This window comes from Peromyscus californicus, unplaced genomic scaffold (assembly GCF_007827085.1).
Source record: "Peromyscus californicus insignis strain IS unplaced genomic scaffold, ASM782708v3 Scaffold_2__1_contigs__length_46816999, whole genome shotgun sequence".
Lineage (NCBI taxonomy): Eukaryota > Metazoa > Chordata > Mammalia > Rodentia > Cricetidae > Peromyscus > Peromyscus californicus.
Genome location: NW_026294540.1, coordinates 43,434,932 through 43,460,841, shown reverse-complemented (window position 1 = coordinate 43,460,841; position 25,910 = coordinate 43,434,932). Strand labels below are relative to the sequence as shown.

Below are 25,910 nucleotides of genomic sequence, written 5' to 3'. Positions count from 1 at the left end.
ACACACACACCCCTTAAAGCATTAAAAAAAACAAGCACAGGTATTCTGAATGAGGAATGTCATGAGCATCACCAGGCTGACCCTGACTTACAGCAGGAGAGTCTTCAGGAAACACAGTTCCTCGTGCTTCCTCATCTCGGGCTGTAAAAGAGAAATTCAATTTAGCTGTACTATATTACATATTGTACAACCACAATTAACAGACAGACTTCCTTCTTTTTGGAAACAACCCCGCCCACAGGCACTCTTTGGTAAGTACCACATCTGAAACAAAATGAAGTGAACAAAGCCAGCAATGAGGAAGGCCAGCCTGGACTGACCTGTCTGTCACACTGCGTTTTAATGCCACATGCAAGGTGGTAAAAATGGTGGCTTGGTAAGAACTGGTGGTTTGGTGATACATGCTTTATGGTAATATTCTCTACAATGGCAGATGAAAGACCTGTACGGCTGTGACTTCAAGGCTGCCCTAGGAAACTTTACCCTCTATAGACAATGATACAGCCTACAGGCATAATTAACGTGAATTACTTCTTAGCTTTCAGACTTTTTACTTTATTATTTCACATAAGCAACAAAAGAAAGTCTAAACACTTCTGGCTAAAGGGATCAAAGTGAAATGTTATTTGGCTAGAATCACCCAAGCTCAGTCGAGGGCTGGCAAGATGGCTCAGAGGGTGAAGGCACTTGCTGCCAAGCCTGACTGTTACCTAAGCTCGATCCCTGGAACCTGTATGGTAGAAGAAGAGAACCGATCCTGAAAACCATCCTCTGACCTCCACACCAGGGCTGGGGCACTAGCACATGAGCATATTCTACACACACAGAACAAAAACTTAAAATACTCAAGAGGTATGGTTGAGTATAAACTAATTGGAGGAGCACCACAGTGTCTTGTGAATGAGCACATCTACATAACACGGCTACATACTGTGATTAAACATGCGCACGACGTAATCACAGAGATGACACAGTGCTAAAATACAAGAGGACTCTGTCGGCATTTTAGACAAAAACGGAAGAAAAATATTCTGAACTACAGACACATCAGCACACGGTAACGTCTGAGTTATCTTTCACGTTTACTTACTTTTTAAACCTTTGTTTTTATTTTATGTATGTGGGTGTTTTGTCTGCATGTATGTTCCTGCACCACATGCAGACAGGAGTCTGTGGAAGCCAGAGGAGGACATCAGATCCCTTGGAGCTAGAGCTATTTTATTTTCTGAGACAGGGTTTCTCTGTGTAGCCCTGGCTATCCTGAAACTTGCCCTGTAGACTAGGCTGGCCTTGAATTCAGAGATCCGCCTCCCTCTGCCTCCAGTGCTGGGATTAAAGGCGTGCGCCACCACCGCCTGCCTGGCTTGGAGTTGGAATCATTGTGGACAGTTGTGGGCCACCACACAGGAGCTGAGAACTGAACCAGGGTCTCTGTAAGATAGCAAATGCTGGTAACCACTGAGCCGTCTCTCCAGCCCTCCCATGTTTTCTTTCTAACACGAGGTTAGCGATGACAACTCAGCCTCAGCGCCCTCTTCCTGTACAGTACACATCTGCCCATTACCTATGAGCACAGTGGAACTGAGGGTTGGTGGTGTAGCTAACGAACTTGACCAAGACATATCAGGATCCACCTCAACTCCAAGACTTTCGGAAATAGGTTTGGGTGTCTGAGCCTACAAAGAAAGACAACAGTTTAATTTACAGAACACTGATGATTTTTTTTTTCATTCATATTTTACTTATCACTAATGCCTCTGTGAGACAGTATGCTAAGTGCAGATCTGCAACTCTCAAGTTAAAGTTAACTCTCGCCGGGCGGTGGTGGCGCATGCGTTCAATCCCAGCACTCGGGAGGCAGAGGCAGGCGGATCTCGGTGAGTTCGAGGCCAGCCTGGACTACAGAGCGAGTTCCAGGACAGGCACCAAAACTACACAGAGAAACCAAAACCCTGTCTCGAAAAACCAAAAATAAATAAATAAAGTTAGCTCTCACATTCTCAACTTACATACTGTAAGTAATCCAAGCAGAACATTTACCTCCTCAATTTTTGGTGTAGAAAATAAACTTCCACGCACCACTGCAGGTGAAAAAACAGGAACTTGTTAGACTTTCATTAACATTTCTATAACCTACAAAAACCAGGGGCTGAAGCACTGAAGAGCACTGGCTGCTCTTGCAGAGGACCTGAGCTCCCGGCACCTACCACCGGTGGCTCACAATCACCTGTAACTCCAGGTCCAGGGCATCTAATGCTCACCTCCATAGTAGAATATTGTAAGGTGTGTTACTTTTGTGTAGGTTGCATTTGTTTAACTCTGTGTTACTACTGTGTCTGTCTAAAACACCCAATGGTCTAATAAAGAGCTGAACGGCCAGTAGAGAGGCAGGAGAAAGGATGGGGGGTGGGGGGGGCTGGCAGGCAGAGAGAATATATAGGGGGAGAAGTCCGGGAGAAGAAAAGAAGAAGTGGCCAGAGAAGGAGGAGGACTCCAGGGGCCAGCCACCCAGCTACCTAGCAAGCCACAGAGTAAGAGTAAGATTTACAGACGTCAGATAACGGGAAAAGCCCAGAGGCTAAAGGGAGACAGGATAATTTAAAGTTAAGGAAAGCTGGCTAGAAATAAGCCAAGCTACGGCTGGGCATTTGTAATTAAGAATAAGCCTCCGTGTGTAGTTTATTTGGGAGCTGTGTGGCAGACAACAACAGACTTCTGGCCTCTGGACACCAGGCATGCATGTGGTGTACATACATACCCACAGGCAAAATACTCACACAGACAATTTAAAAGCAGACAATAAAAACAAGAGCCTCTGCTGTGCTCGTACCTGGCTTTTCTCGTGGTGGCACAACCTGTGTACATCGCAGAGGAAGAGGGCTAGACGGAATAAAACAATGGCCGCAGGTTAAAAGGACCGCAGCAGTAGCAGAGAGGTCATCTGCAGTGCATCCTAGTGCTGTAGGGTTTTGGAGACAAGGGCTTGTTATGTAGCCCAGGCTGGCCTTCACCATGACCCAGCTGCCTCAGCCTCCCTAGGGCTAGGATTTTAAGAGTAGGTTACCAGGCCTGGCTCAAAGTAAATGTTTCTACCATAAAAACTACTCAGTTGAGGAATTTATTATGTATTATTTAAAAACAAGTTCTTCCGGGAGTTACTCAGCCAAAGCGATCTGGATGACAGCTTATTTCTGTGAAATAAACACATGCAAGAAAATGTTTTGTTTAAACACATTTTAGTAAGAGTTGAGCATGATGGTTCACGACAGAATCCCCAGCCTCGTGGGAGGCTAAGGCTGAAAAATTTTGAGTGCAAAGCCAGCCTGGACTGAAGTGTGAGACCAGGCCTTGCAAACAAACAAATACAACATGTATGTCTATTAAGTATTTATAAAGTATATCCCAGGGTCATCATACCTTTCACTGAGACAAGACCTCAGAGGCGGACTGGCAACGTCAAGCATGGGGTCCATTTTGGCCTTCGTTCTGCGGTGATTTTTATGTTTACTACTTGCAACGATCTTCCCTGAAACAGTAAAAGAACCCAGTGAGGGTGTGGACACTGTGGATTTTGAACTTTTACTTTTTGAACTTAAGAACAAAAAAGAATGTATAGGGAGCTGACACCTCCTACAGAAATGCATCTCAAGAGATAATGTGCACCCTACGCTATGGCACCATGGAAGGGAAAAATAAAGAGAGACACTGAATGGACCGTATCACCCTGGGAGAAACTTTCCTCATTCCATTTCAGACTCCTGAGTAAAAGTGGGAAAACGAGGCCTTCATGACTGCAACTCCCCCTCCTCCCTCCTCTTCGGTGCTGGAGACTGAAACTAGGGCTTTCCAGTGATAAACATGGGGTGGGGTGGGGGCTGGGGCTGGCGGGATGGCTCAGTGGTTAAGAGCACTGGCTGCTCCTCCAGAGGACCCAGGTTCAGTTCCCAGCACCCACATGGCAGCTCACACCTGTCTGTAACTCCAGTTCCAGGGGATCCGACTCCCTCACACAGACATACATGCAGGCAAAGCACCAATGCACGTAAAATAAAAATAAATTATCAAATGATAAACATGTACACTACCAAACTATCCCGCTCTCCTGATGGCTTCATCTGACTTGGCTGGTAAGACGCTATTCCTGCACATTCCACTTTTGTTTGTATCCAACCATTTGACTACTCTGAAAAAATGCTGTTTGTCTCTCTTCCTCTATCCCCTCCCTCCTTTTGGGGTTGCAGCCCTGGCTGTCTTGGAACTTGCTCTGTGAGCTTCTTGAGGTAGAAATTCCATCCTTTTACTATATCCATAGCAATTACAACAACACCTGACATGCTCACTGAGCATACCATGAGGTAGTAGTATAAAGCAAAGTGCATACTATGTCAAGCAATAAATATTCCGCAGACTGGATAAGTGTACAACCTTTACTAAACACGTGCTTACGAACACCTGGCACCTAGGTCAGAGAAACTGCTGTCAAATTAAAATACTCACAAGAAATTGATCTAAAGAAATCTCCATCCTATTATAACTTGCAAAAATATAGCTTAGTCAACATCAACAAATCACAGGCTTTTTTAAATATCAAAGTCATAGGGGGCTGGAGAGATGGCTCAGAGGTTAAGAGCACTGACTGCTCTTTCAGAGGTCCTAAGTTCAATTCCCAGCACCCACAAGGTGGCTCACAACCATCTATAATGAGATCTGGTGCCCTCTTCCAACTTGCAGTCATACATGCTGTATACTAAATAAATAAATCTTTAAAAAAAAAAAATCAAAGTCATAATTCAGAAAAATCTTAGTTTATTTACTAATACTTAGCACATTAATCATAGGAGGAAAGAAAAGAAGCATTGATTAAATACCGAAATTCTTTCAATGACTCCAAACCTATCACATATTATTTCCACCATCTCCACTCTTCAGTCAGACTGATTAGCACAACGCAACTCAGTTTGTCACAGAGCTGTGATTTACACACAACTTTGCCTGAAGTCCTGCCTCGCACCCCTCCATCACACTGCATGATTGGCCCAAGTTTAACCTGTAACTAACTAATTTTTCCTTCTTTTTGAGACAGGGTCTCCCTATCATGTAGCTCTGGCTGTCGTTAAGCTTTGTATGTAACCCAGGCTAGTCTTGAACTCAGAGATCCACCTGATTCTGCCTCCCAAGTGCTGGGATTAAAGGCGTGCGCCACCACATCTGGCTATAGTTACCTAATTCTCTGAAAGGCGACTGGTCCAGTGGTAGGGTTTGACCTTGCTCTTTGAATATTATCGGAGTTGAAGCCAACTGATGGTAAGAGGTCTTCCTCTGTGGTGTTTTAAACAGCTGTGGTTCATAATTGTGGGGCTTATATTCATATTCTTCTGGAGGTTCAAAATTATATGGTGGGGCCTCTGAAGAGAGTTCTTCAAACCAATTGAGGCTTATTGGTCCTAAATCTGCAAGAAAAGCAAAAATCGCACCTTAGTCTTCTTCAATGACACAGAGACACTCATGAGCAATGAAGACCAAGGTAAAGAAGAGGGCTGGTGGAGCTGACTCCACTCATGCTGTGCCTGACCACCTGAGACAGGGTCGGACCCACACACTCGGAAGCTGTTTCTCGCCCTGTGTGCACAAACGCACACATGCACACACACACGCAAAATCGATAAAAAAAAAACTGCCAAAGAGGTGCAAAGATCACAGTAAAGAATAAAGGAGAGGACATGGTTGTACTCACAGGTTATTCTAGCTCCCAGCAGGTCTGAGGCAGGAGGACTACAAGTTTGAAAACAGCCCAGGCTACATGCTGAGCTCAGCAGGTAAAGGTGCTTGCCGCCAAGCCTGGAGGCCTCAGCAGGTAAAGGCGCTTGCCGCCAAGCCTGGAGGCCTCAGCTCACGACCAGAACCCACACGGTGGGAGCAGAGAACTGGCTCTTGCACGTTGTCCTCTGATGGCGCCATCAGTCTGTCTCCACCACAAAGTAAGTTTAGAGACATAAGAAACAAAACAAGGGGCTGATGAGGTGGCTCAGAGGTTAAGAGCACTGGCTGTTCTTGCAGAGGTTTTGAGTTCAAGTCCCAGCAACCACATGTTGGCTCAAAACCATCTATAATGAGATCTGGTGTCCTCTTCTGGCCTGCAGGCATACATGCAGGCAGAACACTGTACATAATAAATAAATAAATCTTAAAAAAAAAAAAAAAACCGCCGGGCGGTGGTTGGCGCACGCCTTTAATCCCAGCACTCGGGAGGCAGAGCCAGGCGGATCTCTGTGAGTTCGAGGCCAGCCTGGACTACCAAGTGAGTTCCAGGAAAGGCGCAAAGCTACACAGAGAAACCCTGTCTCGAAAAACCAAAAAAAAAAAAAAAAAAAAAAAAAAAAAAGAAGAGGAAACTGGGTATGGTAGTCCATGCCTTTAATCCCAGCACTCGGGAGGCAGAGACAGCCAAATCTCTGAGTTTAAGGCCAGCTTGGTCTACAGAGCAAGTTCTAGAACAGCCAGGGCTACACAGAGAAACCCTGTCTCAAAGAGCAAAGGAAAAAAAAGAAAAAAAGAAAGACTCCATAATCTATATCAGACCAAATACAGAAAACAAAAAAGAAAAAGAAAAACAAGAATTGTGACTGTGGATTACTTGAAGGCTCATTAAGCAAGATCATTAATCTACTCTTTTGAAAGTACAGTAACACATTAATTTCAAAAAAGTTACAAGGAGATAGAATTTAGTTATATTACCTTTTTTTTACTTTCTTAATAATAATAATTCAGGAAAAAAAGAACAAAACTATTCACAGTAAGCATGTACTCCATAGGTTAAAAAACAATGATTTTGAAGACTCTGTCAGCATGACAGACCTCTTTATGAGCATGGGCTAAAGAGACACTTTCAAGTATGAAGAAGACTCTTACACGGCCCGCCCACCCTCCACAGCAGTGTCTCATGTTTCAGGAGGACTCAATAGGTTCAATGCATGTTCACAATTAGAAGACGATGTCCCCGCCTTTCTCAGTGTCAACACCTGTATCAGCAGAACAAGGATAAGGTGTGTAAACAACCGGTGGTGCATCTCCATGACCGAAGGCAGTGGATCCAACCAGTGAGCTTTCCTACCAACCCACCACCTCAAAAAAAAAGCTAGTGAGCTTTCCTACCAACCCAAGGGGGAAATGCCAGGGACTCACTGATAAAGTAAAAATGAACTGCATGAAGCTTATGTTTAAATCTTGTTCCTCAGTGTATATGACGTGTGTGTGTGTGTGTGTGTGTGTGTGTGTGTGTGTGTGTGTGTGTACAACTGTGCAGAGCTGCTTCTGTCCTACCTTCATGTACTACATTAGGCCGATGTAGCACACGCCTTTACCCACTGACGGGACCAAGCTTAATTCTTTAGCACACCCTTCCAATATTTCCTGAGAAACAACAGGCATACAGCATTTCTGGAGATGGAAGTGTAACAGAAAAGCACTTGTGATGAGCTGTGAGCAGAACTCGTACACTTTTCACAAAGGCCATCTTTTCCTTGGAAGGACAGCCAGACCAACCAGGTGTTCCGATCTGAAGAGTTTGGTAGTCATTTTCTCCAGAATGCAGTGAGCTCATCATAGGAAAGAAAAGTTAGCTGCTAATGATGGAAATGTGAGTTTTCAAAATGAAATCAACCATTTCTAGGGACTCACAGTGGCTGATTTCTTCCCAACTTCAAAAGATTCATTGGATCAGATCAGTTGCAATATTAATGGATGTGACTTTCTTTTTCAAGCACTCTGTCAGTACTCAACTTACACTATCTAATTCAGAGCCAGGTGTGGCTACTCATGCTGCAATCCCAATATGCAGGATGATCACTGCAAGTTTGAAACCAGCCTCATCTACACAGCAAGTTTTAAATCAGCCACGGTTACCTAGCAAGATGATGTCCTTCAAACATCAATGGGGACAAATGGGACTGGAGAAACGGCTCAGTGGTTGTTTACTGCTCTTGCAGAGGACCCAAATTCAGTACATAGTACCCACATCAAGCCTCTCACAACCACCTGTAACTCCATCCCCAGGGCATCTGATGCCCTCTTCTGGCCTCTGCAGGCACCTGTACACAGAGGCATACACACACACACACACACACACACACACACACACACACACACACAGAGATGTGGTTTAAAATAATAAAAAATAAATCTTAAAAGAAGGTCTGACGACTGTTCATCAGTAGCATCATCAATGCTTCTGACTTGCTGGTAGCACTTTGAAAACAATTTTTTTTTTTTGAAAACACTGTAAGTCACAGTGTTAATCTCCCATCTGTGTAGGTATTCTACACCACCTGGCTGGCCAGGAAAAGGACTACATGAACTAGATCTATGACTCCACAAACTGTTTACAGCACAAAGAAAACTGTCAAGTCCTGAGTTGTTTCATTGTTCAACGCAGAGAGAGTCTGGCCTTGAGCTCTCCGTGCCTTCAACCTCAGAGCTTCCTGCCTGCCTCGACCCCCCACGTGGGGAGACTACAGGCATCTGCTAATACCGGGTTTAAGTGATGCTGAACAACAAAGCCAGGGACGCAGATGCTAGGCAAGTATTCTCCTACCCGAGCCACATCCCAGCGTCACTCTCGTCCCCCACTTTTAAAAAACATTAGGTCTAGACTCTGTAGCTCAGGCCATCCTAGAATTCCCAATGTAGCCCAAGCTGGTTCTGAATTCATATTTAATGCCCCTGGCTCAGTCTTCTACATCAAGTTCCCTGGGATTATAAACGTGAGCCATCACACCTGGCTGAAGTATTTGTTTGTTTTTCTGAGACAGGGTCTTTCTATGTAGTCCTGGCTGTCCTTTATCTTCTATGTAGACCAGGCTGGCCTCAAACTCACAGAGCTCCACCTGCCTCTGCCTCCCAAGTGCTGTTTTTGTTTCAATTTTTTTTTAAAGCAAGCACCCACCTTTGACTTCATTAAAAACATTTTCTCGATGTTACTTAATTTACCAAGTTTTATAAAAACTCGCCAATACCTGCTGTGCTGCATCGCGCCTGAAAAATTTCAAAAAAAGTTGGTCTCCTTCTGTATTCAATGGGCATTCTCTCTACGGTATGTTCTCCGATGCTTGGTAAAGAAGTCTGCAAAAAGAGAAAGTAAAATACACTTCACGGGCTTGCTTTCTCGGTGACAGGCTGAGTTTGTCCAACCACACTACCTTAGGCCCATCTTCTGGGACAAGAACAGAACTCACCATGAGGACGGGGACAGTTTAGATTTGTGCTTTAAACCAAGTGGCTACTAGACATCCTAGGCACCAGAGAGTCCTTAATAGTAATTAACCACGTTCGCTTGGTAACGGAGCTGAGCTGACACGGGCACGTTAGGTAATCCAGGAACCGCAGAACAGAGCGCTGCGGCGGCCTCCAGGGACGCGCCCGATCCCTGTGGGAGGGACGCCCGCGGGCTGCAAGGAGCTGGGCGGAACCGGACCGGGGCGGGCGGAACCGGGCCGGGGCGGGGCGGGCGGCGGCGGCCCGGGGCGAGGTCAGCGCCTCCTCCGGGATGTCAGGTGTGTCCCCCACGGCCCCTGCGACCCCGCAGCGAGCGCCCGCGTGTACCTGGCCCCGCCGACCCCGCCGCTCCGCTGCAGTCGCTGACAGACGCTGAGCCGGCTCGCTTCACCGGCTCGCGCGAAAAGCCCGCCGCTCTCTGCCCCGTGACGTCATGAGTCGGCGACGCGCGGACGCGGCGCGAGCGCCGCCCGGAAGTCGGAGGCCCCGGTCCGTCGGTCGGTCCTCGCGGTCGCCACGCGGGTCCGAGCGCTCGCCCGTCCGGAGCCACCCGGGGTCCCCGGCACCTTCTCTACCCGTCGAGCTCATGTTGGTCTCGGCGTCCGGGGGACAGCACGTGGGTGGGTCGCCTGTGGCTTCTTCTTTCCTTCCCGATGTGGGTTGCGAAGGGACTCTGGCCATCTCTGGCATGGCGCACATGTGGCTCCGGCAGGCCCTGCCCTGCGCCCCCATTCCCTCTGCCTTGCTGAAAACCGTTAGATCGCATCCCTAAAGCTAGCCACCAAGGTCTGTTCCCTTATTCGGCCGCTTCCTCCTCCTGAGGCTGACGACCAAAGTCCAGATATCAGAAGCCCCCTTCGGCTGCCCTAATTAACGTGCTCAATCAAAATCAAACATCTCATCCTAACACGGGGTTTCCCCTTTTACCCTTATAAACTGCCGTTTGCCTCTGGGTCACGTCTGTCTCCGGGACAAATATCCCTCCCCCTTCTTCCTCGTCCTCTGTCTCCTGTCTTTGTCTCTTATTCCCTACCTTTTGTCCCTCTGGGGTAAATAAATCTCCTTTGTGCTGAGTACTTGGTTATGGGGTGTGCTAAGCCGATACCCGTCTCTTACATATTGAAATTTTGTTTATAGTTCACTTTATCTTCCTGGTCTGCTTAGAGATGCATATCCTTGGCATTCTGTTTACAATTTAATATCATTTCGGGACTTCAAAGATGGACTTTGGAGGGGTTCACTGGATCTCTTTGCCCCTTTTCCCAGTCACGCCTCTCTCTGCTTTCCACTTTTAATTTGGCTGATAGAGGGCAGGTGGCAGGACCTGGCTTGGGACACAAGTTGTGACCCCCGCCCCCAGGATGGATAACAGTTCTGCAATATTAGTACTCCTTTCTGTGGGCGTAGGGGTATCTTTTACAATTTTAGGATACAATCACTATGTTTTGTGAGACTTTGGGAAACCAAGCTAGAAAGCTGAAACATAACCTCACCTCCGAGTTTACAGGGTAACTAGCTGTGAGCCTCATGGCTTACTTTGGGTTTAATGTGTGAACCTTAGAAAGCCTTCAGTGGGATTCGGCAAGTGAGATCTTAGGGCCTTGCTGCTTCCAGAACACACGTAAGCAGTAAAAGGCCTTCTTGGATTAGAAAAAGAATGACATGGGTTGGGGAATATGCCTCAATAGTAGAGATTTGCAAGGCCCTGGGTTAGATACTCAGCACTGCCGTAAAGACTCCTGGAAAAGTCAGCTTGGTTCATTGGTATCATTTTTGTCTGGTAATCAGTAATCCTCAGTTGTAGCAGGAAGCCTCACTAATGTAAAAACAAACAAAAAACCTAAAACTTTTCATATAGGTCTAGTTAGCAAAAAAGAGGCATGAGTGGTATTATCTAATATTAAACTACTACTTACTAAATGTTTCTTACAATACTATAAAGTGTTTAGTATTGTCCAATGGGTAAAAACTCAGTTAACTAGCCCGGTAATAGTCCCAAGTTGGAATTTGAATCCATTTGACTTCATATACTTACCTTGTGAAATCTGCATTGACCCTATAAATAAGTATTAGGGCTGGAGAGACTGCTGAGCAGTTAAGGGCACTGGCTGCTTCTCCAGAGGTCCTGAGTTCAGTTCCCAGCAACCACATGGTGGCTCATAACCATCTATAATGGGAACTGATGCCCTCTTCTGGAGTGGAGGTGTACATGCAGACAAAGCTCTCATACATAAAATACATAAACATATTAATAAATTCCTACTTAGAGCCAGGTGGTGGTGGTGCATACCTGAGGCAGAGGTAGGTGAATCTCTGAGTTCAAGGCCAGCCTGGTCTATAGAGAGAATTCCAGGATGGCCAGGGCTACATAGAGAAACCCTGTCTCAAAACAAAACAAAATACTCTTTAGAAAAAAAAGTGCTTTCTTCCCTGGGGAAGCTGGAGGAGAGAGATGTCTCACTAAGATGGAGTACTTGGAATAATGAGAACCAGTAATACATTTCACCTTCTGAAAGATGTTTCATTATCACACACTCCTGACCCTCACCAGCTTATAACTATGTTCCTTGTTCTTGGTACAAGGAACCTCTAGTCTAATATACTCTATATCTTGAGTTCAGTTGCTCAGCTTGTTTACTACCAAACATTATAGGGTTCAATTCACTAATTGTTTCTAAGTTATCATTTTCATAAAAATGTATAATGTGCACCACATCTCCATGCTCATATACATTGTGAATAATGAATACAAGTCACATAGCATAGTCTCCTTCACATGGTTACCTTCTATGTATAGGTGTATGATAGAGAGTACTAAATCTATTCTCTTAGCAAATCTCTGATGTAGTACAGTAATGTGTGAATGGGAATCCCTAGGAAAAGGCTGTGTCTACAAAGGCTGTTGATTAAAACTCATTGATTGTGGAGAGTTTGGAATGTTGCAGGTCCAGAGCCTAATTAAAATTTATCTCATGCTGTCTTTAGTTCACAAGAGATGTATTCTTTGCCCACTTCTGTGGTGTGGGACCTAATGTCCTAATGAACAAATGAAAAAAAAAAAAACCATTGAAATGTATTAACAAAACTGTACCAACCAAAGGTCCAAGAATGGTATCAGATAGCACCTGAGGCTTGTAGCTGAGATCTCTCCCTGTCTGTAACCCATCTCTCTGTTAACAATGTTTTTGTTGTTGTTATTGTTTGTTTTTTGGTTGTGAGCCTAGCCTTTAATGGCTGAGCCATCTCTCCATCCCCATCAATGTGTTTTTAAAAATGCCTTAATTTGGGCTGGAGAGATGGCTCAGAGGTTAAGAGGACCAACTGCTCTTCCAGAGGTCCTGAGTTCAATTCCCAGCACCCACATGGAGGCTCACAACCATCTGTAATGAGTGGCACCCTCTTCTGTATAGATAATAAATAAATAATTCTAAAAAAAGACTTAATTTATGACTTTTTTTTGGTTTATGACTTTCTTTGTGCTATAACTATAGATACTTCATGAAACTGCCTCCATATTGGAACATAGAATTTGGGGTAACCTAAATCTGTGTTTCTGGGCCATGATGACTCAAATTTGCCTCCCGAATAAACTGACTCTTGTTTGTTTTGAGGTGAGAGCTGTGTTTTTACATCTACAGTTAGTAACTGTAGTCCTCATACTGTGCTTGAGAGTTCTAGACTCGCTCAACTACAGTCCTCATACTGTACTTGAGAGTTCTAGACTCGCTCATCTATAGTCCTCATGCTGTGCTTGAGAGTTCTAGACTCGCTCATCTACAGTCCTCATACTGTGCTTGAGAGTTCTAGACTCGCTCATCTATAGTCCTCATACTGTGCTTGAGAGTTCTAGACTCATTCATCCCACTTAATTGCGCCTTCATGCCTTTTGACCAATACCCACCCCCCACTGGTGATTGTGTATTTGAGTTCCTTAGATTTTATATATGAGATCACGTAATAAATTTTTTCTGTCTAGCTTATTACACTTAACATAATGCCCTTCAGGTTCATCCAGAACAAAAACAAGCAAGCAAGCAAAACCGTCTGGATGTGCAGCCAGGCTGGTCTCAAACTTATGAGTCTCCTGCCTCAGCCTTCCAAGTTCTGAGATTACAGGACCTGTAGCACCATAGCTGCTTCCTCTTTTTTTGTTTAATGACTAAATGAAATTCCTAGATATGACCATTTCTTTACTTATCTGTCACCTGAATCCTAGTTTGACTCTTGGATGAACATGGAGCACAGAATCTCTTAACTTCTGGATTTCACTTTCTTTTGAGCATGCATACAAATAGTGGGATTGGTAGGTCATCTGTAGTTGTAACTTCTTTTAAAGATTTGCTTATATATTTTTTAAATTGTGTGTATATATCTGTGTGTATGTATGTGAATGCCAGTTACAGTCCAAAGAGGGTGTCAGATCTGCTGGAGCTAGTTACAGGTGTTTGTGAGCCACCCAATGTGGGTGCTGGGAATTGAAGTTGGCAAGAGCACTATGCATTCTTAGTCACGGAGCTGACTCACCTGCCCTCCTATTTTTAATTCCTGAGGAAGTCCTGTGTTGTTTTCCATAATACTTATACTAATTTACATTCCCACCTACCAATACCAGATCAACAAAATAGTCACCAAGAGAATCCATGAATGAAATAACTAATTAAAGCTCCTGCTGGAGAAGACAGAAATGAAAAACAGCCTTGAGGAAAAAAAAAAGTGGAGAACTGCAAATTGAAAAGGTAGGAAAACAATTAGTAGTCACATGGCTAGCTCCCTCTTTCAATTAAGGAGCTAAGGGGGCAGCTCTCTGGAATAAATGAAGAAACCTGGGTGAACCCGAACCAGATCTACAAGGAGGAAGAGACAGGTAGGGGGTGGGGAGCAAAACAGGAACACAAACTCCAGGAGGAAACTACCCCAATGGAGGGCTTTGTCAAAGTTCCTTACAGTTTCCACCAAGGCTATGGGAGCACACTGCCTTTGAGCCACCCTGGCCTCTGGAGACACTGTAAACAGCAAGACTGGAGGCAAAACATGGGTCCTCCTGTTTTCCTAGCCAGGCCAGGGCCTACCATACCAGCAAGTGCCTCTGAGTCCTGCATGTACCCTTACAAGAGGGCTCAGCTTCAGGCCATTCTCACCCAGATGAACCCCAACCTGAGTCTACGGCTATGCAAGGCCAACACTAAGGACGTGGCTGTACAGGTGAGCCTTCGGGTGGACAAGTCGGTGCAGTGCTCACTGGGGCCTCAGACCCTCTACAGCAGCTCCCTCTGGGACAGAACCAGCCTCAGGAAGCCCACAGAAGCTTACTGGAGGAGAGCCTTGATCCAGCTGCCCAAGGATGAGGAACACAGAGAAAGCCAAGAGCTTGCGGGATGTGCAGAGGCCAGACCACATACACCGAAGCCAGATGGTGACAAGCAGGAGAACCTCCCACAGCTGAAGGAAGTCGGGGAGGAAGATGCCCCCAGCCCTAGGAAAAGCAAGCTGGTATGTGGAAAGTCACAGGCCACCTGGGAAGCCCAGCTTCCAGCAGGGCGAGGCTTCTCTCCACTTAAGCCCTCAGCAGCACCATCCTCCCCACTTCATTCCCAGAGCAGTGTTAACTGGCTCATTTCTACCTTATCTCTGGCGAGGAAGGTGGAGTTCTGGAAGCATGTACTTTGTCTACATGGTCTGGATGTTTTTCAAGTTGTGGTAAGATAGGGTGTGGATCCTCACTTAGAAGTCTTGTCACTTCTGCCCGGGATGATGAGGGGACAGTGAGCTTCAAGTGTGCAAAAGGTGAACCTGGATTTTTATGTTGGGAGATGGTGGGAAATGGACTGAAAACATTATCCTTGAGCAAGCCCGGAAGCTAAATGAACAGAGCTGCATAAAGGGTAGCTGAAAGCAAGGCCCAGGAAGTCAGTTGTTTCATTTAGGCTATCAGTTAGGAAATGAGGATCTAGACCCCATCCCACCCCACCCCCATAGTAATAGACTCCCGTTTCTCTTTATTTTCAGTTTTTGGAACCAAAGTACGGCTATTTTCACTGTAAAGACTGTAAGACCAGATGGGAGAGTGCTTATGTGTGGTGCATCTCTGGGACCAATAAAGTAAGCAAACGTGGGGGAGGGGCACTGAGGCCTGAAAGGCGCCTGTGTTAGCGGGAGAGCTGGGTTTCCGCTCCTTCACCTTGGCATCCTTGCTGACTGGCAGCAATGATGAGTTTTATACTGACATTCCTACTTAGTGTGAATGTCAATGAATAAGTAAATAAATGGACTACCAGGAGTGGTAACATAGAAGCCCGTAACTGCAGCACTTGGGAGGGGAAGGATCAGGTTCGAGACCAGCTTAGGCTACATTAAAAAGACCCTCACACACATCTCAAAAACAAACAAGCTGGACATGGTGGCGCACACCTTCAATCCCAGCACTCGGGAGGCAGAGGCAGGCAGATCTGTGAGTTCGAGGCCAGCCTGGTCTACAGAGAGAGAGTTCCAGGAGAGCCAGAGCTACACAGTGAGACCCCATCTCGAAACAAAACAAGACAAAATCCTCTCCAGTGTGTAGTAAATAGTCTAAAAATCCCGTTTCCAGTTGGACCTAGTGATTCTCTAGGTGACAGTTTGTGCCTTAAATACTGTTATAAACTTAATTTCCTACTTACATATTTCTTGTCATGGGTAAATTTGGGTGTCCTCATCTACTCTAGAAAGCTCCCCTATTTTTTCCCCCTGTCAACTTAGGCTGTTCTTAACATTGTTTATTGATGGAGTTCTTTGCATTTTTCACTTCCTGTATAAGTATAAATTATAAATTAAAAGTATAAATTACTTTGAACTAACAGTGTCTTTTGGTCACATTTATTTATTTATTTATTTATTTATTTATTTATTTATTTATTTATTTATTTATTTATTGAGACCAAGTCTCACTATGTAGCCCTGGCTGGCCTGGAACCCACAGAGCTTTCCTGGTTTCTCCCTCCCAATGCTGGCATTAAGGGTGTGTGCCACTGTGCCAAGACGGTGGAAGGTTATTTTTAAGGGTTTCATCATCTCTGCAGATGTCAAATCTGGCATTTTCTGTCAAGACGTTAAACTTCTTGCTAAAAACTGCTGATAATGTCTTTTAAACTCATTATCAGGCTATTTTTGTATTGGTGTCTATTGACTACTTTCAATATAGTCATTTTTTTTTTTTTACTAGTCCTTGGAAACCTAGCCATTTTCCTTTCTTTTGTTTTCCTTGAGTTAGGGTCTCATGAAGCCCGGGTCGGTCTCAAACTTGCTATATAACTAGTGAGGATGATCTTGAACTTTTTGTTTGTTTTTGACAGAGTGTCTCTATGTAGCCCTGGCTGGCCTGGAATTTCCTATGTAGACCAGGCTGGCCTCGAACTCTCAGACCCTGCCCCTACCTTCTGAGTGCTGGGACACTGTGCCCTGCTTCTTTTCTTGAAGTGTAATTTTTGTTCTTGCCCACTGGCTAGACTCCACAAAGCCTGTCCTGTGGAAAAGTTTGTCCTCCACACCTGTGCCTGTGGCAGCAAGAGAGACAGCTCTTTACAGTGTGGGGCTTGGTCTATGCTCTGAGCAGCCACCCCTCAGCCCCTGGACAGGAGGAGAGCCAGCCTGAGGGCGGCAGGGGGAGAGCCAGCCTGAGGGCAGCAGGGGGAGAGCCAGCCTGAGGGCGGCAGGGGGAGACCCAGCCTGAGGGCGGCAGGAGCTTTCACTGTTTTATTTAAATTGCTTGTTACCTTTTGAGGCAGGGCCTCAGGTAGCACAGGCTGGTCTTGAACTTCTGATTCTCCTGTTTCATCCTCTCGCTGCAGGGATTATGGGTGTGTGTCTTCACACCTGGTTAGAATTTAAAACCAAGTTAACTTCCCATCCCTTTCTTGCCAGAAGGAAAACTCTGGGCTGGATTCAGATCCTCCCGAAGTATTGGGGTACAAAGAGCAGGTTAGAGAACTCACTTCAAGAAGTACATTCTGGAGCTGGGTGTGGTGGCACAGGCCTGCAACCCCAGCGCTTGGGAAGTAGAGGCAGGCAGATCTCAATTTAAAGGCCAGTCTGGGCTACATTAGATTTTATCTCACAAAACACGGGCAGCCCCTCCTGCTGTACCGGGGTTCTGTGATAAAACTCCTTTCTCAAACTTGAAACAACAAATGAGTGTATTCCGATTGGAGTGCAGTGTGGTGGTAGGTTCAATGGTGCCCATGGCTTGGAAGCAGTGCAGAAATGACCCAGAAGTGGGGCATTAACCTATCTAACAGACCATACCCTGGTGCCCAAATAAGACTAAAGCAGTGGTTCTCAACCTGTGGGTCGAGACCCTTTGGATGTCAAATGACTCCTTCATGGGTCACCTAAGGCCTTCAGAAAACACAGATATTTACATTACGAGTCATAACAGTAGTAAAAATTACAGTTATGAAGTAGCAATGAAAATAATTTTATGACTGGGTAGTGGTGGTGGTGGCGGGGGTGGCGGAGGCACATGCCTTTAATCCCGGCACTCTGGAGGCCGAGGCAGGTGGATCTCTGTGAGTTTGAGGCCAGCCTGGTCTACAGAGTAAGTTCCAGGTTAGGCTCCAAAGCTATACAGAGAAACACTGTCTCAAAAATAAAAACAAAAATTTATTGTTAGGGGTCACCACAACACGAGGAACTGTAGCGAAGGGTCGCAGCATTAGGAAGATTTAGAACCACCACTTTAAATAACAGAAAGACTAGGCATGGTGGCATTTAGAGGCAGAGGAAAGTTCATCTCTGCAAGTTTGAAGCTAGCTCGGTCTACATAGCAAGTTCAGGCCAGCCAGGGTTACGTAGTGGAGACCCTTTCTCAATAAAAAAAGGAATCTGAGACGTTGCTAAGTAAACCAGGGAGAAAACGTACAGGAGACAGTGAGCGATGCCTGGAAAGTAGATGATGCTGATGGGTAGCCATAAGGAACCAAATTCAAGTGGAAATTAGACATTTCAGGGCAAAGTGACTGGGACAAAAGGAGGAATTGGCTTGCACACTGAACAAAACTAGTTACAGCTACTTCCTATGGAGTACCTACTGTGGCTCTTTGTGTGTTGCTGAATAGTCATCAGAACTATAGAAAAAGTAATGCTCTCTCAATTTTACAAGTGAGGAAAATGGAAAATAACTGATGGAACTCACAGAGCTTAAAACCTCAAAGTATGGGGCTGGTGGGTAGGCTCATTGGTTAAGAGGACCGGGTTTGAGTCCTAGCACCTACATGGTGACTCACAGCCATCTGTAGCTCCAGTTGCAAGGGATCCAATGCCCCCTTCTGGCCTCCTCTGGGCAGTGCATGTACATGGTACACAGACATATGCGGGGGGCAAACAAAACAAACAGCAACAAAAAAGGAAAAAATCCCTCAAGGGTAGAGGTTACATACAAGACAAGGAAGTACCAAACTGAAGGAACACATTGTATCAAAAGAACTGGGGGCTAGGCTGGAGAGGAGGTGCAGCAGTTAAGAGCTAACCCATTCCAGCACCCATATGGCAGAGAACAACAACCTGTAATTCCAGTTCTAAGAGATCTTGCGCCCTCTTTTGACCTCTATGGGCACTGCATACACTCCGTGTACATACAAACACTCATACACAAAATTTTAAGCAAAAAACAAACAATAAGCAAATTATATTAAAAAAAAAACCTGCAGCAATTGGGAACCTAGGAAATGAATGCACATACCAGCTTGTATTAAAAAGACCAATTTCTCTTTAGGTTTATTTCAAACAACTCTGTTGCAAGTGCCAAAAGAAATTTAATCCTTACCGAGTGGAAGCAATCCAGTGTCAGGTAAGCGCACAGAATGCTTTGATTGTCTGCCATGTTTCCATTTGTCTGAGTGGAGCCTCCATCACAAAGCGTGATCTTACAGACCTGGTTCTTGGCATGGGGTTACTAGATCTTCTGTATGTGTGAAAGCTCAGAGTATTCTAGGAAAAGGAATAAAAACATAAATTCCTTTTTTTTTTTTTTTTTTTTGGAGAGAAAGAGGAAGAAGATGATCCACTGTTGTAAGTTTCCTTGTGTCAGCCAGGCATGAGCCGTCGTGGATACAGTCATGACACTGGGAGGCTAAAGCCGCAGATTCAGGAGTTCGAGGCTAGTCTGGGCTTCTTGACGCTCTGTCTGAACAGCCAAAACAAAACCAGAAAGCTGCCTCTTAGTGTGTCACTGTGGAGAGTGTCTTTAGAACGTCTGACTTTGGACGGTTAACCACCCTAATGCTGGGCTGTTTCGAATGTTTCATGGCATGGCTTAACCTTTGTGAAGGTATTGTTCCCATTCTGCAAGCCACAATGCCTAGTTCAAGTAAGGTTTGACAGGCTGCCAGAAGTCATATTTATAGGTTAAATCTTGATTGAACTTCATGGTGTCTTCAATGTTTGGAAAGTCTCTGAGTTAGATGAGATTTTGACTTTCTATTTTTTATTTTATTTTTTTGAGTTTGGGTGTAGGGTTGTGTGGAATCTGAAACTGTGGAAAGGAGAGCTGTCTTAGTTCAACATCAATGATTGTTGTAGTCAGGAAGTTTTTTGTGGGGTGGAGAGAAGGTTCAGTGGTTAAAAGCACTTGCTTGCTGCTCTTCCAGAGGACCAGAGTTTGGTTCCCAGCACCCACATTGGTTGCCTTACAGCTGCCTGTAAATCCAGATCCTCTGCCCTCTTTTGGCCTCTATGGGCACCCACAGGCATATGTGTATATACGCACACACAGATACACACACATACACATAAATAAAATTAAGTAAATCTTTCTTTTAAAGGTTACTGTGAGGGGAGAGCATACTAGGGGTTGAATCCAAGGTCTTGGTACAAGGTGGGCAAGCGCTCTGCCATTCAGCTAGATCCTCATCCCAAGAGCAGATTCCTGCACTTCTGATAGGTTCTTTTATGGTTGACTCCTGGGGCTGGAGGTAGGTAGATCATACCCAAGGCAGCAGTGGTCATAGCAGTGTGTGTGTGTGTGTGTGTGTGTGTGTGTGTGTGTGTGTGTGTGTGTGTGTGTGTGTAAGGTTGTATGGGTGGGGGCAGGTCACCACATCAAAGGTTTTCGAATTTTGGAAAACGGGCAGTGGTGGCGCATGCCTTTAGTCCCAGCACTTGGCAGGCAGAGACAGGTGGATCTCTGTGAGTTCGAGGCCAGCCTGGTCTACAGAGCGAGATCCAGGACAGGAAGCAAAACTACACAGAGAAACCCTGTCTCGAAAAACCAAAAAAAAAAAAAAAATTGGAAAATGAAATGACCTAGTGACAGTGGTTACAAGAAATCCATGGAGCCGGGCGGTGGTGGCGCACGCCTTTAATCCCAGCACTTGGCAGGCAGAGCCAGGTGGATCTCTGTGAGTTCGAGGCCAGCCTGGACTACCAAGTGAGTTCCAGGAAAGGTGCAAAGCAACACAGAGAAACCCTGTCTCGAAAAACCAAAACAAAACAAAAAACAAGAAATCCATGGAAACAAGGATCGTCAACAATCTGTAATTGAAAATACTGAAAGAAAAATGTCCCCCTCCCCTTTGGATCTTAGAATAGGAAGATGGACAAAAGTTGCTGATATTGATGCATGTGTGTTGGACCAGGGCACACTGATTGAAGTGAACTTTTTCCTCAGCCATATGATAAGTTAAAATTATACAGAGAAGTAAAAGACTTTGAGCTCACTTTGACTTGATGGTATCGAGGCTGGTAACGCTGCAAACTGGATCAGAAGATTTGGACCTATGAGAAGACAGTGGGCTTAACAAGTTGGGTATTAAGGGCAGGAGGCTGACCTGTGGTTATGGGTGATATGTGGTTATCCTTACTGTTCTTGCAGAGGACCCAGGTTCAGTTCCTAGCAGTCATATGGAGCAGCTCACAACCATCTGTAACTCCAGTTCCCAGGGGTCTGCTGCCTCTGGCCTCCACATGCTCCTGCACACATGAGGTACATATAAACTCACACAGGCACGTGCACATACACGTAAAATAAACATATTTTAATAATTTAAATATTAGATGCATAACAATTCTTTTTTTGGGGTGGGGGTGGGTGGATAGGGGCAGGCTCCCTCTATATTGCCCTGGTTATCCTGGAACTCACTATGTAGACCAGGCTGGCTTCCAACTCTGCAGAGATCCTCCTGCCTCTAGCTCTGTGTGCTAGAGTTAAAGGCATGAGCACTCAGGCTGCATGAGAATTCGTATTTATTTATTTATTTATTTATTTATTTATTTATTTTTATATGTATGAGTTCATGGAGATGGGAAGAGGGGATTGGATTCCCCTAGGACTGAAGTTATGGATGGTTATGAGCCTCCATGTTGGTGCTGGGAATAGAACCCAGGTCCTCTGGAAGAGCAGTCAATGCTCTTAAACCACGAAGCCATCACTTTAGCCCCTGCATAAGAATTCTTAATGGTCTCAAGATGAAATTTTACAACTAGTAGCAAACACTGACAGCTTTAGATTAACTCTGAGAGCTGTCAAATCGTGGGCTGAACAGCACGGCATAACACCCATTCCGATATATTAGGTTTCCTCCATGGTGTTCTCTGGGCTGTGAGCAAGAACTTGCCAGTTTTATCCAAATACAATTGCATCTTGTACAGATATTTTTCTTGGTATTTTATGAATGGTATGGTTTTTAATTATATTACAATAAAATTGTAGACACTGAGAAAAACGTGTGAAGGTCAGAGGACAACTGTCTCCGCCTACCATCCATTCTGGGGATCGATCTCTGGTCATCAGGATTTGTGGCAAGTGCCTTTGCCCGCTGAGCCATCTCATCGGCCCATTTTCTGTTTCTAATTATTAACTCAACTTCTTCCTAATTTTCTGTCAAACTAATCAATGAATGGATTTTTCTCTTCTCAAATTTTCATTTAAAAGTAACTTGGATCCCAGCACTCGGGAGGCAGAGGCAGGCAGATCTCTGTGACTTGGAGGCCAGCCTGGTCTACAGAGCGAGTTCTAATACAGCCAGGGATACATAGAGAGACAATTCAAAAAACAAAACGAGCCGGGCGGTGGTGGCGCACGCCTTTAATCCCAGCACTCGGGAGGCAGAGCCAGGCGGATCTCTGTGAGTTCGAGGCCAGCCTGGACTACCAAGTGAGTTCCAGGAGAGGCGCAAAGCTACACAGAGAAACCCTGTCTCGAAAAACCAAAAAAAAAAAAAAAAAAAAAAAAAAAAAAAACAACGAACTTTGAGATCTTTGTTGGAAATATTGGACTCTTTTCCCTCAACATAGTAAGCATTGCTGTTCATTGGTTTTTGAGATGATTTCACTCCATAGTCAAAGCTGGTGTGGAGCTCACTATATAGCCTTGGTTTACCTTGAATTCATGGAAGTCCTCCTGCCTCAGACTCCCAAGTTCTGGATTATAGGTGTGAGCTACCACACCCAGCAAGGATAGTTATTCTTTTTTGTTGTTGTTGATTTTTTTGGTTGTTTTTTTGTTTGTTTGTTTGTTTTGAGACAGCGTTTCACTGTGTAGCTCTGACTGTCCTGGAACTCACTCTGTAGACCAGGCTGGCCTGGAACTCACAGAGATCTACCTGCCTCTGAGTATGTTGTTCTGTCTCTTCATATGCATATTTATTTGTTTGTTTGTTTGTTTGTGACAGGGTTTCTCTGTAGACTTGGCTGTCCTGGAACTTACTCTGCAGACCAGGCTGGCCTTGAACTCACAGAGATCCACTTGCCTCTGCCTCCCAAGTGCTGGGATTAAAGGTGTGCACCACCACTGCCCAGTTAGAAGACATATCTTAAAGCTTTTATTTTTTAAAGCAATCCCTCAGTTAGGTTCACTTACATTTCTGTGTTTTCTACATAATGCCCTGGCTGTCTTCCATTGCCTTTAAGATCTGTTCTAGGGGCCTGGAGAGATGGCTCAGAGGTTAAGAGCACTGGCTGCTCTTCCAAAGGTCCTGAATTCAATTCCTAGCAACCACATGGTGGCTTACAACCATCTGTAATGAGATCTGGTGCCCTCTTCTGGCCTGCAGGGATACATCCAGGCAGAACACTGTTTACAAAATAAATAAATGTTTAAAAAAAAAAAAAAAAGATCTGTTCAGCTTTTCTAGCTGTCCAGGAGGCTTGGTGAGTATTATTTATTCCACTACAGAGAGAAGTAGAGCTCTAGCTTTACAATAACCTCATTTGGTCTGACCCTTCCTTCCTTCCTTCCTTCCTTCCTTCCTTCCTTTCTTTTCTATTTTTTTCGAGACAGAGTTTCTCTGTGTAGTTTTGGTGCCTGTCCTGGATCTCGCTCTGGAGTCCAGGCTGGCCTCGAACTCACAGAGATCCACCTGGCTCGGCCTCCTGAGTGCTGGGATTAAAGGCGTGTGCCGCAACGCCTGGCGTGGCTTTTTCTTTCATAAAGAAGGGGGATAATTCAGTGAATTAATCTACCTGAGGTACTTGGAACGGTGCCAGCCAAGCACAACCCCATCTAGGGAATCATTTGTAAGGAAGGACGCCCCTTCACTAGAGGAGGGAGGATGTGGCTGTTGTCTGATGTTCAGTGAATTGAACTGAAAACTCCTGTCTGGAAAATGCAAGCGCTAGCTCTCCTCCATCTGCAGAAGATAAACCTTGCCTTGTTCTGTGAGGCAGAAGGTGGATCGGATGCCTGGAAGGTTGGCACTGACTGGGAAGGTGTGCCGGGACAGTGTGCCAGCCTCCTTAGGATTGGCTCTCACTGGAGGGTGTGGCTTTAAATATCAGTGAGAATGGTACATATCCAGGAAGAAAAGACTTTAGCTTCCTGGACCAGCAAGAGGGGTCAGCAGGCAAAGGAGCCTGACCTGATTCCAAGGACCCACAATGACGGAAGGGGGAAGAACCTGGTTCCGCTGACCTCCACACTCAAGTCATACCACATCCCACCCCCCCCCACCCCCACACTAAATGAATAATGTAAAACTCAATGGCGGAACACCCATGGATCTTATATATAATGTGTACTCATCAGAGGCGACCTTAGCTTCCCCAGAAGGTCCTTCCTTCCCCGTTGTGACAAGAGTTCAGACTGTGTCCAGTCTTTGTCAGCACGTCCCCTGGGGAGTCAAGTAACCCCGGTTGAGACCGCAGCTCTCCCGTCTTTTAATTAAATGATCACTGCACACGGCCTCTCATCCCCACTGGTTTCAGATACATAAAACTACACAGAGACTCTCTAAGAAACCCCCTTCACCAGATTTGATTGTTGTCTGGGTTGGCATGGTGATGTTCTCTTGAATGGCCTCTGTGATCACTCCAGTGGCATCTGAAGGGAGGCGGACTAGGCTTGCTGCAGGACTCGGAGGAGGGCGCAGCTATGGCTGGAGGGGGGGAAAGGAGTATTATCCGTTGGGGGGCCACACTTGGAACACTAATTGATCATTTACTGTCCTAACTTTGCCTCCCAAAGACCTGCTCAAAATCCTGTTGTTCCTGTCCTCAGAGGAAAAGACACATTGATATCAGGAGGCCACATCGCCAGGAACTTTGTGGTCGCTGCAAAGACAAGAGATTCTCCTGTAGCAACGTTTACATCCTGTGACAGCAGCTGTGGCGTCTGGTTTATAGACTTGGCAGTGGTGTGGGCCCCTGCGCAAGTCGGCTCTGACTGGACAATGGAGAACGGTGTAAGCTTTTGTATTTGGGGTAGGTTGGAAACAGTTGTACAATGTGAATAGAATAAAATAAACGCATGTGATCTAGACCACGAGAAACACATTAATGGGTGATTCCTGGGTAGAAACAGCACTATCATCATACTGGAAATGGTAGCTACTGACAGGAATAAGGAGGAGAAAAAGCCAGGTGTGGTGGCTCACGTCTTTAATCCCAGCCCTTGAGATTCAAGGCCAGTCTGTCTACATAGTGATACGCAGTCTCAAAAAAGGAGGAGGAAGTAGAGGAGGGCGAGGGAGGAGAAAAAGGCAGGTGGATCTGTGAGTTCAAGGCCATCCCAGTCTGCAGAGTGAGTTCCAGGACAGCCATGGCCACACACAGAAACCCTGTCTCCAATACCAAACCAAACCAAACAACTAAGATTTTTTTAAAGTGGCCAACATATTTTTGGGGCAGGGTTTCTGGCTGGCCCCAACCTCATAGTGGTCTGCCTGCCTCTGCCTACATAGTGCTGGGATTAAATGTGTGACCAACTTGGTTGAGCTCGGTATTGCAGTCAATAGGAACGCAGCGACAGGGGCAAGGTCCTCACTTCCCACTGTGCATAATTCTAGCAACACCCAGCATGTGCTAGACAGTGCTGTACCTCACCACAGCACCCTTTTTGTTTTTAAGACAAGGCCTCCTTTCGTCCCGGGTGGGCTCTGACTCTTTCTACTGCTGGGATTTGCAGTTTGCCTTTCTTCCTCCTCCTCCTCCCTCAGGGTATCACTAACATCCCCTAGGGAAGGAGCTGGAGGCAGAGAGGTCATGGAGCAGAGCTAGGATTTGAAGTTGGGCTGACCAGGACTTACTCCCTGATTGTAATGACTGTGTTTATGTTTTCTCTCGAAGATGAGGGGCGTTGAGAGGGGGTGGGTTTGACTCAAGGGAACAGTGAGAGCAAGGGTCCTAAGGGGATGGTGTGCACTCACCACACACATTCCAGGGCCAATGTGGGGCAC

The 25,910-nt window shown here is 45.5% G+C and overlaps 2 protein-coding genes across 5 annotated transcripts in view; one reads left to right on the top strand and one right to left on the bottom strand.

Annotated features, from left to right (window-relative positions):
- The window catches only part of Brca2 (BRCA2 DNA repair associated), a 45,193-nt gene extending 32,544 nt beyond the window's left edge, over positions 1–12,649 (bottom strand). For 2 of the 4 annotated variants that reach the window (XM_052754595.1, XM_052754597.1), the window contains exons 1-8: positions 9,231–12,649; positions 9,012–9,117; positions 5,223–5,450; positions 3,418–3,526; positions 2,831–2,880; positions 2,041–2,081; positions 1,565–1,676; positions 92–141 (exon numbers count right to left, since the gene is read on the bottom strand). In XM_052754595.1, the coding sequence (XP_052610555.1) occupies positions 92–141; positions 1,565–1,676; positions 2,041–2,081; positions 2,831–2,880; positions 3,418–3,526; positions 5,223–5,450; positions 9,012–9,117; positions 9,231–9,233 (699 nt within the window). In that variant the 5' untranslated portion in view covers positions 9,234–12,649. The remainder of the gene's footprint in view (positions 1–91; positions 142–1,564; positions 1,677–2,040; positions 2,082–2,830; positions 2,881–3,417; positions 3,527–5,222; positions 5,451–9,011; positions 9,118–9,230) is intronic. The other 2 variants (XM_052754598.1, XM_052754596.1) reach the window with 1 other exon arrangement.
- Positions 12,650–13,981: 1,332 nt separating this feature from the next.
- Zar1l (zygote arrest 1 like) lies at positions 13,982–24,997 on the top strand. The gene is made up of 4 exons (XM_052754616.1): positions 13,982–14,760; positions 15,277–15,369; positions 19,016–19,090; positions 24,701–24,997. Exons 1-4 carry the CDS (start codon positions 14,188–14,190, stop codon positions 24,830–24,832), a joined length of 873 nt encoding a protein of 290 aa, XP_052610576.1. The 5' UTR covers positions 13,982–14,187; the 3' UTR covers positions 24,833–24,997.
- The last annotated feature ends 913 nt before the right edge of the window (positions 24,998–25,910 follow it).